Source organism: Dasypus novemcinctus, chromosome 8, assembly GCF_030445035.2.
Source record: "Dasypus novemcinctus isolate mDasNov1 chromosome 8, mDasNov1.1.hap2, whole genome shotgun sequence".
Lineage (NCBI taxonomy): Eukaryota > Metazoa > Chordata > Mammalia > Cingulata > Dasypodidae > Dasypus > Dasypus novemcinctus.
The window spans coordinates 113,576,753-113,593,039 of NC_080680.1; the positions used below are offsets into that span (position 1 = coordinate 113,576,753).

The 16,287-nt window shown below is 36.2% G+C and overlaps 1 protein-coding gene across 3 annotated transcripts in view; it reads right to left on the reverse strand.

The window, feature by feature from the left end:
• Positions 1-16,287, reverse strand: part of RAD23B (RAD23 homolog B, nucleotide excision repair protein) — a 43,586-nt gene that overhangs the window by 22,086 nt on the left and 5,213 nt on the right. For 2 of the 3 annotated variants that reach the window (XR_011649500.1, XM_004462365.5), the window contains exons 2-4: positions 7,125-7,206; positions 5,210-5,289; positions 2,381-2,646 (exon numbers count right to left, since the gene is read on the reverse strand). Coding sequence is in view for 2 of the 3 variants with exons in the window: in XM_004462365.5 (XP_004462422.1) it covers positions 2,381-2,646; positions 5,210-5,289; positions 7,125-7,206 (428 nt within the window). In the remaining variant the exon portion in view is untranslated. The remainder of the gene's footprint in view (positions 1-2,380; positions 2,647-5,209; positions 5,290-7,124; positions 7,207-16,287) is intronic. The other variant, XM_071217079.1, reaches the window with a different exon arrangement.

Consider the following 16,287-nt stretch of genomic DNA (forward strand, 5'->3'; position numbering starts at 1 on the left):
GATTGGCCTGCAGCCCTAGCCTAGGCTTCAGCCCCATCTCTAGCAGGGAGGAAACTGGCAGGCCCTGTACCAGCCTCTCCAGATAACTGAAGGTACATTTGGCTGGCATGACTTAATAGTTGGAAGTCTACAGAGCCAATGTGGTCATTCTGGACCTGCATGGCACAGATTGCTGCCCACACCTGTGGCTCCATTCCCACCCCAGACAGGGGAGAAAGAGGTGTGAAGCTTCATCAGTCTCTCTGCACAACTTGGATTATCACACACGGCTATGGCTCTGTCCAGAACCCTGGGAAACGAAAAAGTTGGGAGAAGCTTCATCGGTCCCTGGGGCAATGAGGGCAGCTTGAGCCTCTAAAGCTTACAGTACTAACTACATTCTTGGCTCCTACTACACAACCAGCAAGGGAGAAAGGGCAAGAAAACTCTAAACTAAAGAGAAAAATTGAACCCAGAATAAAGAGCAAGCTAGATGCCAAGACATCAACAAAAAATTACTATCCACACCAAGAAACAGGAAGATATGGCCCAGTTAAAGGAACAAGATAAGTTTCCAGAAGGCATAAAGGAATTGAGACAACTAATCAAAGATGCTGAAACAAATCTCCTTAATAAATTCAACGAGCTGGCTATAAAGATTAAGGATATTATTGGATGAGCACAAAGAAGAATTTGAAAGCATACATAGAAAAAATAGCAGCTCTATGGGAATGAAAGGCACAATAAATGAAATAAAAAATACACTGGAATCATATAATAGCAGATTTGAGGAGGCAGAAGAAAGGATTGGTGAGCTTGAAGAAACTGCCTCTGAAAAGAAGAGATGCATAAAAAAACAATCAAAAAAAATTGAACAAGGTCTCAGAAAACTGAACAACAGCAAGAGATATGCAAACATATGTGTCATGGGTGTCCGAGAAGGGAAGGGGCAGAAGGAATAGTTGAAGAAATAATGGTAGAACATTTCCCAACCCTATAGGACATAGATATCCATGTCCAAGGAGCACAAGGTACTCCCATCCGAATAAATCCTAATAGACCAACTCCAAGACACATACTAATGAGAATATCAAATGCCAAAGACAAAGAATTCTAAGAACAGCAAGAGAAAAGCAATGCATAACATATAAGGGATACCCAATAAGATTAAGCGCTGATTTCTCATGAGAAACCACAGAGGCAAGAAGACAATGGTCTGACATACTTAAGATACTGCAAGAGAAAAACTCCCAGTCAAGAATCCTATATCTGGCAAGACTGTCTTTCAAAAATGAGGGTGAGTTTAGAATATTCTCAGATAAACAGAAACTGAGACAGTTTGTGACCAAGAGACCGGCTGTGCAGGAAATACTGAAGAGTGTGCTACAGCCTGAAAAGAAAAGACAGGAGAGAGAGGCCTGGAAAAGAGTCTATAAATGAAGATTATATCAATAAAAGTAACCAAAAGTGTCAAAAGAGTGGTGAAAATAAATGACAGATGAAACCCAAATATTCAGCAATAAACTTAACCAACGATGTAAAGCATTTGTATTCAGAAAACCACAACTCATTGTTAAGGGAAATTAAAGAAGACCTAAATAATTGGGAGAACATTCCATGCTCATGGATTGGAAGACTAAATATCATTAAGATGTCAATTCTATTCAGATTGATATATAGATTCAATGCAATCCCAATGAAAATTCCACCACCATTTTAAAAATAAACAGAAAACATGATTATCAAATTTATTTGGAGGGGTGGGAGGTCCTGAATAGCCAGAAACATCTTGAAAAGGAAGGGCAAAGTTGGAGGACTCTCATTTCCAGACTTTAAATCATATTGCCTAGCTGCAAAGGTGGAAGCAGTATGGTACTGGCATAAAGAGAGAGACAGAGAACAATGGAACCAACCTGATGATTCAGAAATGGACCCTCACATCTATGGTCAAGTGATTTTTGACTAGACTGTCAAACACACCCAGCTTGGGCAGAACAGCCCAACAAATGGTGCTCAGAAAACTGGATATCCATAGCCAAAAGAAGAAAAAGAGGACCTCTATCTTACACCTTATAAAAAAAATTAACTTGGGAAATGTGGCTCAACCAACTGGACTCCCATCTACCATAGAGGAGGTCCAGGGTTCAATGTCCAGGACCTCCTGGTGAGGGCAGGCTGGCCCACGCAGAGTACCAGTCCACATGGGAATGGATTATCGAAAGTTATACCCATATCCTCCTTAAAAGACTCAAGCACATGTTTTAGTCAGGGTTGAAAGTACAGAAAAAGCTTAACATAGTAGAAAGTCAGTTTGGTCAAAACAATGATAAAAATGATTACTTGAACAAAGTTCCTCTATAAAGCTATTTTGAGATAAAATTCCTATGAATCCAGTTCTTGCCTGTCAGTTGATGTTGGGCTAGTAGCCACTGGTGTTTCTGTTGGCTTTTCTGCAGGTTTCTCTTGTTTAGTTGCACTAGCAGGTGCAGGTTCAGAAGATGCTGTCGTTGATGCTGGAGTGATGGGTGTAGGCGTAGAGGTGGGAGCCAAAACTGGGGCAGGGGTTGGGGCCTGAGCCACGGTTGCTGTTGTGGAAGTAACTGCAACAGTGGTGGCTGGATTTGACTGCTGAGTTGTAGCTGGTGCTGGTGCAGTCACCGCTTTGGGCTAAACAAATTAAAAAGCAAAATAATGAATTATGACAAAATACTACATTATTTCCCTATCTCTAAAAAATAGACTCTATTCTTAGGGGATGCTACAAGTAAATACTGATAAAAACTTGTAACTTGAAAATAACTCTGTTAAGTGACATCATAAAGGTGATATTTTATTCAAAGCTGATTAGCATGTTATCTTAACTATCAAGTTTAATTTGTTTTAGTCATTAATTTCTGCCCTCCAACTTATCAAGTTAATAGAGGATGTGCATTCAAAAAAAGAACCATATTAATTTCCCATGAAAACTTTTGATTTATAATTAAAGTTCCTTGGTTATAACTTTATTGCCATCATTTAAAAGCATTACCTAAATAATTTTTTGAAATAGAAGTATAATGAACACGTGAAATAGCCTGCTGCACTTTGAGAAGAGGGAGGAAAACCCCAACACTGACAACAAACCAAAAGTTGCAAGTGCAAAGAGGTAAATAAACATTCTGAAATGACTATGTAAACAGAAAAATAAAGGCCAAATAAAGTTATAGCCACATAACCACGTGCTCAGCACTTTCTGAACTAAAACTAGAGCCATAAAAGTTTCCACTAAGAAAAAAGCAATTACATATGTACAAAACTGAAACTATATGAGTTTTATTCTTCTTCGATGGCCTACCAATGATCATCTCATTTAACTCATCTTTCCTAAGGACAGGAGATAACTAATTTAAAGGAAGAATAGGATTAAACCGCAACATAATTTACCTCAAGTACATATCAACAAACTAGAAGCAAGGAGCTGTTTTATGTCTTGCTTAATTTCAGCTAGTAGAGTGCACAGGAAAAAAGGTGACAAGCACATGGGGTGGCGGGGTATGCTTTTAAAACTACAAGTAGCATTTTTTTCCTCCCTTTCCCTTATTCTGAGAGTCCTGAATTAAGCTTTATAACTTTATCTGTCAATACATTACTCCACAGATTGTTAGGTACTATAAAACTCATTCTGGATAAACTAAAGCTTCACACAGGGTGAAGACTTAGATTTGTATGCACCAAAACTTTACAATAACCCATCTAGATAAAAATATATTTTAAATGCATTACACCTATTTATTGTTTTCCTTAATTATTTGTGATCAATACTATCTTCTAACGTACCATGTCATCAGGTCCCTGTTGCCAAGATGGGCTGTTTAGCCTTATACTAAATGGTACCCAAGCCCCTCCATTTTTATTTAAATTTTTGCTTGCTTTTGTTAATAAAGTCATTTCTCATTTGTTTCTACAGTGCCTAAGTATAGTGCACCCCTAACCCTTTTGATTATAAGCCTCTACATTAACCTGAAAATCAAACACCCACAAATATCATTAGAATCCCACATAAAGTAAGAATAAATAGGCTGCAAATATCTACTTTGCAAACGCATGAACCTATTCTAAGACTTGTTCTGTTTAATTCTTCCTTATGTTCTGAATGGTCTAATTATTGAATACTAAAAGAAATAAGATCAGTAATAAAACACACCCCAAAATGTGTGGCTATTACATTTTCCACTATGTGCCAAGTATGATAAAACTAGATGAGACAAGCCTTCCTCACAATCCTGTTCCTCTACATTTAAAGTTTAACATTTAATAAATTCTTAAATATAGTAAAATCAATACCGTTACTAACAGACTAAGCAATTTTCAAGTCCAACACATGTAAACCATTTAGCTACTTTTTGTTTCTCAGTTTAGAAGTATGCAGTGGTTAAATTTTATTTGTTCAACTCTACCTTCTACTACATCTTGATTATTTTGTAACTTAAAAACAACTGCTATACAACAAAGCCTTATTCTATTTTTGGTCTTGGATGAACTTGTTTCAATTAACCATTTAAACTTACTTCTCAGTGTTAAAAATTTCACTGTCCTTATAGGATAATCAGGACGATTTAGTCCTAAAGTTTAATGTCATGGGTATTAATACATCTCTATTTATTTTAACTTGCCATTGCATGATTACATACCTTTAAATAAAACAACAATGCTTCTAGAACTTTTTCACAATAATCAATAATCATCACTTTTTTTAGCAGCCTTTTCCATTTTTTAGTTTCTAAATAACTATTCTATTCACTAAGAAAGACCAATGAAGTTCTGAGTCTAAATGTCTCTTCTGTCTTGAGGAGTCTGTCAGATCTAATACATAATCTAGAAGTGCCTTTAAGGCAGCCTTGTTAAAAACTACAAAATAAGAAACATTTTCCAATTTGTAACAAGCACATTTCCTAATTATTTGTATAATTAGTGATTTTACTTCAGCAAAATTTAAGGATTTTAACATTCTCAATTGCTCTAAAATTTTCAAAAATTAGTTTAAAATTGTATTTAAACTACAAAGCATAAAACTATTAACTTTATGGTTAATCCAAAATAAATTCTTAAAACCTTTAATAGATAAATGAAAGCTCAACGGTTATGTATAAACTGTGTTCAGTTAAAGACCTAAAGGGTGGACTTGGGACCATTACTTTTTAAAAGACTCACATGTATACAGAAAGATTTAAAGCCTGAGACTGGAACTTACCTTTGTCACCATAACCACCACAAAGTTTTTCTCATCAATTTTATATTCTTTGAGAGCAGTATCATCATTAAGGATTTTGCCTAATACATTAAGAGAAAAAATATTAGTAAAGCACAGCAACCTTTGTCTTACACATAACTGAAATTAAAAACAACTTTCTGTTGCTTTATCACCAAAGCCAGTTCTATGAATTAATATTTCCCCCAAAATTCGCTATAGTAGTAATAGTTTGACCATGCTCTGTCATTGTTTGTAACAGATGTTTAACAACAATGCAAGGTGCTGGTTGTGGGGTGATGAATGGGAGCCCTGGATGATGATATGCACATTTGTTTTCTAAGTTCACAACTTTCACTATACACTTATTGTTTATGCATGTGCATGTATGAATGGATTTCAACAAAATATTTTTAATGAAAAAAAAAAAAAAAGTTTCCCCAAAGAAAAACCTAAAGCAACCAGACAAGATAAAATGTAAACTGGAAACATCACTAGTTAAAAAGACGTGCAACATATATACTATATACAGATACCCAAGAAATTTTTAAAATTACTATGTATAAAAAGACTCACTGGATCATGAAATATGAAATAGGTTCCAAGTTAGGAAAGATAGGAAAACAAAGAAATTCATATGCAACTGCCCAGGGACATGTGGGGGAATAACTTATTTCCCTTCTTGATGGAATGAAGGGGGCGGGGAGGAATGACCTTCCTTCTCCCCAAAATACAGGATACCTGACAAAACAGAAAAGTTTCAGTGCTTTGATATTTTATATTTATAGTAAAAAGAACTTCAGAAAATGATTTGGTATGCAAAAAGAAGCAAGTCGGTAGAGAAGTAAATAAGACACTAGACTTTGGTCCTGGTGAAGGTCAACTATTAGGTAAAAATTCCTTCAGGTTTCTCTTCCTTGAATTCAGTTTTATATTTTTCAAAAATTATTGAATCAAAGGCTGCAAGGATTAAGAGAGAGGAACAAAGGGTCTCTTCCTTTGTATAGGAAAGAGAAAAGAGGCCAGGGTTATGAACTGGGCTCTAGTTTTAGGCTGCCACCAACTACCTTCCTCTTTAGGTGGGGTTGGATTATAGGGTGAGCATTTCCTCTAAACCACCTCAGGTAAGAAATCTCTGTTCAGGAAAAGACAAGAATCCATGGGCAATCCAAGATGATAAATTTCACAGGTATCTTCAATGAGCTGTGTTCAGTATTTACTTTTAAGAATAAAGAAAACAATTTTCCCTACAAAATGTGGATAACATAAGTCTTTTTAACATATATATTACCAGCGAGGCTAGTTAAATTTGCAATTTCCTGTTTTAGTCTTTGCTACCTTTCCAGTAGGACTTTTTTCTTATTGATTTCTAGGAGTACTTTATTATATTCTGAATATTAGTCATTTTTCCATCAGTTTTTTTCCCGTGCCACTTATTTTATAGTATAGTTTAGTTTTTATAGTAAAAGTACTTTTACAATAGTAGAACAATTTTTAATATTCTTCAGCCATTTTGGCAGTTTAAAAACACAGATAAATTGAAATTTAATTTTACAAGAATGATTCTAAATACATTAGTACATACAATGAGTATAAATTGTTTCATTTCCTTAGATAACAGATGCTCTGATTGAACAGAAACACAAAATTTAGTTACATGATGCTTATAAAACATAAAATTAAACAAACGAAACTAGCTAAGATAATTGGATGGAAAATTATATAAAATAAATGCAAAAGAGAAGATTGAATATTAATATATTCAAATGACTGTTTTCATTGCTTCTACCTGTAAAATCATGCTTTTTGACAGAAACAATTTATATGCACTATAATTCTTAATGTAACTATTCTGAATTCTAAAGAATGTCACTGTAACCAAGAAAGTGGCAAATTAATTTCAATATTTAATTCATACCTGCATAAATTAATTTTTGGCCTGCTACCGGAAAGGCATCTTTCCCCTTTTCAGATTCAATCTTCTCTTTCAGTGCTTTCACCTATAGGAAATATAAAGGATTAAAAAAAAAAAAAGTCTAAACAAAAAATGGCAATCTAGAGTCTGAATAAATGATGCAAGAGAAAATGTTTTATGTATTTTATCAATGCTTCCAAAAACTTAAAAAGATCCAGTCTCCCAATATTATATCAAGACTCACTGCTAGCCCCACATTACTAGTACAATAGGTATAAACTTTGCTTTACCACCATCTGTTATACATACAAGAAATAAAAATCTTTACTAGTTGACTTGATACACTCATTTTAAATAAAGGTTTCAACTTCAAAAAGTTTTGATTCTCTTTATAAAGTTGAAGGTTATGCATTGACTTCCCAGAGTTTAAAAAAAAAGTAAAACAAAACTCTTGGCTAAAAGATCTAAGAAATAAATGGTTCTATCTACAATAAGATTTCAATGTAAATGGTAAAAGGCAAATAATTCATTTAAAGAATGTTGTAATGTTTTGTTATAATCACCTGGAGAGGGGTTTTATGCAGACTAATTAAAAGAGAATCTCTGGGCCAGGACATCAGTATTTTTTAAAAGCTCTACAGCTGGTCCCAAAATTCACCCAAAGCTGAGGAACAATCAGACTACTGAAATGATCTTTAAGTAGACCAGGGGTTCTTAACCTGAGGTCTGTGAGCATGAAATGAAATTTAAAAAGAAAAATAAAACAAACCATTATTCTTGTGGGGACGTATTGGTGCAGGTATGATATATTTATTCAATAATACACAGTATAATGTGGACTTAGTAAGGGGTCCGTGGATTTCACCTGACTGGCAAAGGGGTCCTTGGAACAAAAATGGTTACGAACCCTGAGGTAGACCCCCTCGTTCATCATCATCTCATCTGTGAAGGAGGACAGGGTGTTGGATGATCTTTATGATCTCTCCAATTCCTAAAATTATTTGGCAATAGGTTTATTATGAAGTACTTCTAAAACAATGAGTCTAATCAATTTTTGAAGCCAATGATCAGAAAGTAGGGTAACACAGGAGGATAAAAAGCCAAGAAGACTTGGTTTTCTCATGTGACTTAATGGAACTCATTTCATTACTTTATAGTCACAAGAATCAAGGGGGAAAGAGAAATTTTCTTTTCCTTCAATTTCTTAGTCTTGGATGATAGTTCTGAACTTTATATGAAATACGAAAAGTTACCCTACAGACTTCTGTGAAATTAAAAAGTGATGGTGTGTACTTCTGAAATAAAATAGTAATGTTTATATCAAATATGTCAACATATGAGATTTCGCATAATCCTCAAAATTCTGGGATAAAAGGGAATTTGACAGACTCAATTTTATAGATAAGGAAAACAGAAATAAAGAGGTTAAATCATCTGCCCCAAATCACACTGCTACTACTAAGTGGTAGACAGAACCTAAAATCAGGTTTTCTGACTCTGAAGCAGAATAACTTGTAAATACCATATTGATCACCCTTGCTACCGTCAATTACTCTTGCTACCCTCATATTTCTGAAATGGCTCAGCAGCATTACTGCTACTCTGATGTTCCTCAAAGGGGAAATCCATCACAAAGCAGAAATCTCAGGCCTGTTTTCTGTTGTTCTAAATTTCAAAGGTAAAACTAACACCAGCAACAGCATATTAAAAAATCTATCTCATCATAAATTCCATTTCTTTAACCAATTCGGCATTACTGCTTATATATTAGATGGTAACTCCATACTAAGTGCAATTTAGGAAGCCTCAATTTTAACTCTGTAGTTCATTCCTGCCCTAAATAGCATTTATACTGACATTTGTGATTCAACCTATATTTTGTTTAGCAGTTTATGATAAATGGAAAATAAAGGATACAATCTAAATTTCTGAGACAAAATAATCTTTAAAGACCATCTAGTTAAACTCCTATAAAGACTTGCTATGGAATGCTAAGGTATACAGGAGCACTTCTCAAGGTGTGGCCCAGGGATCCCTGAAGGGTTCCTAAGGCCCATAAGATGGTCTGCTAGCTAAAAAGTTTTCTCCAGGGACACAATGGAGTTTTTTCAGAGGCGACAAAGCACGTGATATCACCAAAATTTGAACGCAGAAGCAAATGAGAATCTAGCTAACTTCTATTAAGCCAAACATTAAACATATGAACATAATGCCAGTTATGAAACAATGCCAGTTTTCTCACTACTATTATTTTTTGTTTTGAAAAATAATGATTTTTTCACAAAAAATGAACATAAAATCTAGTGGGTTTATTATTTTTAAGTAAACATTTAAAATTTTCAGTTTTAATTTCTAATTAGTAAATATAAAAAAATTACAACCCACATGAATTAAAGTTATTTGGTGTAATGGCGTAATGGTGGCTTTAAACCAAAAAGTTTAGCATGTACTGTCCTACATGCTAAATGATTTGCCCAAAGTGACAGAACATGGTTGGAGCACTCTGCAGTAAATCTCCTTTCAAACTTTTTTTCTTTGAGAGGGAGAAAAAGACGCAATATTAGGAACTGTGTTACTTGGTGAGAATCACAAATGAATGACAAGCAAGTGACTTTATGGATGAAAACAATTCCCAAACTTTTGCAGCAATGAAAACATTCTAAAATTGACTGAGGTGATGACAGCACAAACTCTGTCATGAAAACAAGAACAAGCACACTTTGGATTGTACAAAGCACAGGACTGTGTAACACAGGGAATCCAGTGGTGGAAGGACTATGCTTAACAGCATACGAGAACATTATCTCATGAACTGTAACAAATACACACTATTAATACGGGGTGTTATTAACTGGATGGGTTGGGGGAAAATACACCAAATGTAAGATATGGGCTACAGTAATATTTTGACATTGCTCTTTCAGTTTGTAACAAATGTTTAACAACAATGCAAGGTGTTGTTGGTGGGGTAATGATATGCAAGTCTGTACGTCCACAAATTTTACTATACACTTTATTATGTATGATATACTTGAAAAGTTTTATTTTAAAAAGTGTTTAGTACATAATGGGTGCTCAATTACCGCTTACTGAACGAACAAATGAATATAGCATAGAAATATGAGAAGCAAAAACAAAGAACAAGCAGGAGTCGCCTTGACAGGTGAAAATGAGGTAATTAAGACAGATTTAACTGATACATACAGTTCTAAGACATTAATGTCTATATGATTCGGCTAAAGAAGTAATCATAGACAAATAATAAAAACGTTTACTACTAAACTAAGAAGGAAAATCAATAAACTAAGAATGCAACTCGAATAAAATGAAAAAAAAACAGAAAAATGCAAATAAGAGTAGAAATTAAGAAAGCAGGAAAGTTAAGAATAAAAAAATGGTTCTTGAGAAAATAGAAAAATGGACAAATGATAGAGGCAGACAATTCACAATTACACTGTCAATAAACAGAAAAATTCAACCTCAGTAACCGAAAGCACACATTTTAATGTCATGTATCATTAGTTCAACAGGCTCTCACTGGAGACAGTTTTGAAAAATTCTTGGTGTTAATTCTGACATTGTCCCTTAACCTCAACTCAATGATCATTACTTTCAATCTACTTAAGCATTCACTAACAGGACACAGCTCAATCTTGTCATCCAAATGCTGTTCCGTATTTAAAATAAGTGACCAATCTCCTATTCCTCCCAGTTCTCTCATTAAGCTCTTTAAGAACTTCTCTCTAGACTCTTTCACTTTGATCTTCACTGCCAACTCTATTTAGCCCAGATAACACTGTCATTGCTTCTATCTCTTTCTTCCTAATAGCACACACTCTCCTGTTCTTCTGCTGCTCCTACCAAACAAAATTTCTTATTTGGAGCAATCGAATTGATTTCCATCAGTACTCAACATGAAATTTACTTCAACCACTCTTTGGCTATCCTAACTCTTCCCTTCTACCTCACTTAATTCATTCCACACATCATCTAGTTCTGTGCTGATAAAGAGAAGCACGGATTTTACCTCCCATTTTGTGGTTCATTTCTTCCTACAGTGCCCATCCTCACAATTCCATTAAGCCTGCTCTTAACATCACCAGATTCAGCAACATCACAATCATCAGACACTTCTTAGTCCTTCCCAATCTTACTTGACCTCCCTGTAATGTATGACAATATTGACAGGTCCAGTCCCTGCTTTTCACACTGTCTTCCCTCGCCTTCCATAATGCCATATTTTTCTAGTTTATCTCCTGTTTACTCCTTTGTGAAATCTTCTTCCTTGGTCAGTCCTTTAAACATTATTTAAGCTTATGCTCCAAATTGCCTTTTCTTCTATATACACTTCCAGGACAATTCATCTTATTTCTTTCTTTTTTTTTTTTTTAAAGATTTATCCATCTCTCCCTACCCCCTTCTTGTTCTTTGTGCTCGCTGTCTGCTCTCTTTGTCTGTTTGGTGTGTGCTCTCTGTCTCTCTGTATCTGCTCCGTTTCTTTTCTTTTTTTTAAGAGGCACCAAAAACCGAACCCAGGACCTCCCGTGTGGCAGGCAGGCACCAAACTGCTGCAGCCACTTGTGCTTCCCTACTCCTATTTTCAAGAACCATCCAGATGTCTTCTGTAAGTCTAGACCAGATCTTTCTCCCACTCTTCAGTTATATATATCCAACTCTCTACAGGACACTTTCACCAGATGTCTCACAGACATTTCAATCAAAATGTATTGCTGCAGGATGGTTTCTAGACTAGTTTGCCTAAATCTTTTTTTTTTCCGGCACAAGGGACCAAGGACTGAACTCGGGACCTAGTATGTGGGAAGATGGCACTCAACCACTGAGTCACACCAGGTCCCCTGAGTTGTTTTTTGTTTTGCTTTATTTTTTAGAAAGCACCCTAAAAAAAGGTGCTCAATTTTGAGCCACATCCATTCCCCTAAATCTTCTTAATCCAACCAAATTAAATACACCTGCAACAGTTTAGAAAAAGTGAAAAGGGGAACCACCAGCGTTTGAGAACCGGCTTTCCACATACAAGGTCCTGGGTCCAATCTCCAGACACAGTTAACTCAAAAAAAAAAAAAAAAATATATATATATATATATATATATAATAGAAAGAATGAAAGGTCTTCTGGGTACTGTGAAGAAGGAAGAGATACCAACTCTGGGTTTGGTTTTCCTAGGAAGGTTATGGCTGGCAAAGGATGCAGTGATGACTCTAACTCTGCTGGACACTATCTCAACAGTAAGGATCTAAAAGACAGCACTATAATCTAGTAAATAACCAGGACTATTTTATCCAAGGTGGATAAAGAAGAAGCAGTGACTAAACTTACATTTTGTCACTTACTTCCTCCTACATAAATGGGGGTTTACCAACTCAACTAGGGACCCTTAAGAAAGCAAAATTTTTTCCTTGCCACATCGTGCTAACTTATAAAATTGTGTATTTTAAAACAAAAACATAAACAATATCTGTTAAATATAGTTAACATGGCTTTTATTTTTTTCCCCAAAAAGGGAGACATGACAATGAAAAGTCTATTAAAAATTCCCAGCATGAAAGTTGATCAGTTATCCTTTTTAGCCCAATCCCTTTCATGAGGTCTTGTGTCTTTCTCCCATGTTCCTCATAGAAAATCATTTGTTAAGTGGTGCCAATGTACCATCTATTTCCTAATGTGGCTATTACATCCCACCCCCCCTAGCACTACTCTAGTTAAGGCCAACTACCATTAAAAGCAGGCATTTCTGTTCAACAGATTTAGGTTGTAGATTATGTCTGAGAGAACAAAATGTCTTAAAAGTTATACTCCCATGACAGTAACGCGACGTGCTGCATGTCAACCTTTTTACTTACACAGCACTTTTACATAAAATTTCTAGGGTATTGCTTGGTGATTAGATAAGCAACAGAATATTTCTAATATAACTCAGCTTCATTGATATTACAGTATTTTTTCTCTTAAATAGGAAAAAGAATTATGCAAGCTTTAACCACTAGCCCTGAAATACAAAGGTTATATGAATAATTAACAGCTAATGTGAGCCGTGTACTTACCATGTGCTGGGTATAATAATACTATGTGAAGATCCTCACAATAAGCTAATCTGTGTTGGAACCCAATGAGGTTGTGGTGGCCAGCCTCCAAAATAGTCCCCAATGACCCCTGTCTCCTGATATTCAAAGTCTTTGTGTACACCCTTCCCACAATGAATGATAGCTAGCTTGTGTAATAAAATAGTATCAATATGATAGTGTGTGCCTTATTTCATTACTCCCATTTTACCAATAAGGAAAGATTTCTGAAGTACAGTATTGAAGGACACAAGACAAGTAAGTGAGAGAAAACACCCCTCATCCCGCTAGGTTAGAAATAGCACAGTGTATTTGAAAAAGATCAAGATGCAGGAATAAAGTTAACAGAATCTAGATACTCCTGAGTTTTGCTCTAAGCTGGAACAGGGAATTGAAGCAGTAGTCAAAGAGTGAACTGGGAAAAGTACTACTAAAATGGGAAAAATAACATGTTCATATACTCTAGAAATGGAAAGACCAATGATGCAGGTAAGAACCAATGGGGTGATGTCCTTCAGTTGATGACAGGGTTGATGGAATACAGTGGATAAGTGGAAAGACGGACCTTAAAATAGCACCATCCACAGTAAAAGTAAAGTAGGCAGGTAGATATGGTAGGACCGACCTTGCAGTTCTGTACTGAATCCTTTTATATGCTCAATAAAATAAACACTAGGGTCATCAGCTGAAAATAAGGAGAGAGGAGATGATATATAATCTGCCTATGACAGTGAAGAGTGAATGGACTAATGAAATGTGTAATTGTCAGGCAGCATTAAGGGTCCAATCAATCTTAATTATCTTATGTTCATGAGGCAAATCACAGAGGCTATGTGTATGCCTCTAGCTGAAGAGGTGCAAACACAAGAATAGAGTTGAATCTGATCCCATTTGGAATTTTCCTAGTGAAAACAATTAAGTGAGAGACGGTGGTTCAAGCACTGTATTTGTATTATCTCAAATTCATATATAACCTTTGAACAACCCTATGTACTTCCAGAGTAGTATGCCCATTTTACAAATGAGGAAACAGGCACATAAAAACCTGGGGAGTGGGTATAGCTCAGTGGTTGAGCGCCTGTGCCTCCTAAATTCAATTCCTGGTACCTCCTAAAAACAAAAACAAAACAAAACCAAAAAATCCAGCCAGGGGTGAAATTCAGGCAGCCTGGCTCTGCTGGCTCTCGTAAAGGAGTAATTATAACTCCCAACCCCATTTAATTAAGTAGGACAAGGGCAGAACCAATAATGTGAGAATGGAAGCCAGTGAAAAGGAAACATGGATCAAATGTAGTATAGGTCTCATTAGAATTGGAGTCAGAGGTAATTTAGAGTGGGACAATAAAAACTGAGTTTCTAGTCATGGACCTGAGAAAGAGTAAGAAAGAAGGATCACCAGATGAGAGGAGGTTAAGGAATAAAAGGCAAGGGTATTAGACCATCTTTCATAGATACTGAAACTATCAAGGCCATTTACTATACAACCCTGGGCAAAGTAATAATCACCTTGGTTTCCATTTTTTCAGTTCAAAATATATACCATTACAGGGTTTTCACAATTCTTATATGAGCTTCCTTTTTAAACAATGCTACCACATGCTGTGAAGCTCAGAATTGTGACCAATTTCCTATTTTTTTAAACCCAAAAGGCAGCCACACATAAAGAACATATATCATATGTTCTTAGCTACCATCTCCACTTCCCCAGCTCCCATTTATTACTCAAACCACTCAAATCTGGCTGCTGGCCGCACCATCCATGGAGACTGCTTGTCATGGTCACCAATGAACTCCAAATTCCCAAAACCAATGATCATGTCTCTGTTCTTATCTTACTTACCTCTTAAGCATTAGACACAGTTGACCCTTCCTTCCTGCTTGAAACATTTCTTCTTTTGACTTCTTCCTACCTCAAAGGGTGTTCCTTGACTAACCTCTTCTCTATTCAATCTCCATATGGCATATAAGGATTCAGTCCTGGACCCCACCCTATTTCCTTAGTAACATTCTCATCAAGGTTTTTCAATTCTCCCAAGGATGATCCAATTAAAGTACAATTCTAGAAACACAGAAGTTAACTGATTACATACCATGCATTAGGGCTCAATCTCTCAGAGAACCAAGGTTGGAAAAGGCTGCTTGCTAGATAAACTCATTTAGTCCAAGGACTCAAAAGTCAATCATAGGGAAACAGATGTGGCTCAACCAAATGGGCTCCTGACTACCATACATAAGGTCCAGGGTTTAATGCCCAGGGCCTCCTGGTCAGGGCAAGCTGGCCCACATGGAGTGCCAGCCCACATGGGAATAGTGCCCCGTGCAGGAGTGCCAGCCAACGCTGAGAGGTAGTGAAGCAAGATGACACAACAAGAGACACAAAGGAGAGAAAATAAGAAGACACAGTAGAACAGGGAGTTGAAGTGGTGCAAGAGAGTAACTGCCTTTCTCCTACTCTGGAAGGTCCCAGGATCAGTTCCCAGAGCTGCCTAATGAGAATACAAGCAGACACAGAAGAACGCACAGTGAATGGACACGGAGAGCAGACAATGGGGGAGAAGAGGGGGAGGATAAATAAAATTTTTAAAGGAAAAAAGTCAATAACATATGCTGGCTATTTTCAAGTCTACCTCCAGTCCAGATTTCTTTCCGTAATCCAGACTTACATCACATATCACCTTTGTTTCATCTCCACTTGAATATTTAAAACTTAAATCTTGAGTTCTATTCCAACTCTCAAACCTGTCTGTTCCTCAGCCTTCCACATCTCAGGACAGAACACAAGTATTCTCATAATTCATAAAACTAAAAACCTAAGTTCAATCTTCCATTTCTCAATTTCCCTTACTCAAACCTACCAAAATGTACTCTCAACCCTACCCTGCAAAATATGTCCCAAATCCATCCACTTTTTTCCATCTCCACTCCTACTAGACTGCTCCAAGTTATACCACTCAAGATTCCTGTACAGGGAAGCGGATGTGGCTGAAGTGATAAGGCCTCTGCCTACCATATGGGAGAACCCAGGTTCGATCCGTGGGGCCTCCTGGTGAATAAGAAGAGAAAGCGTGCCTGTGTGGCGAGCCAG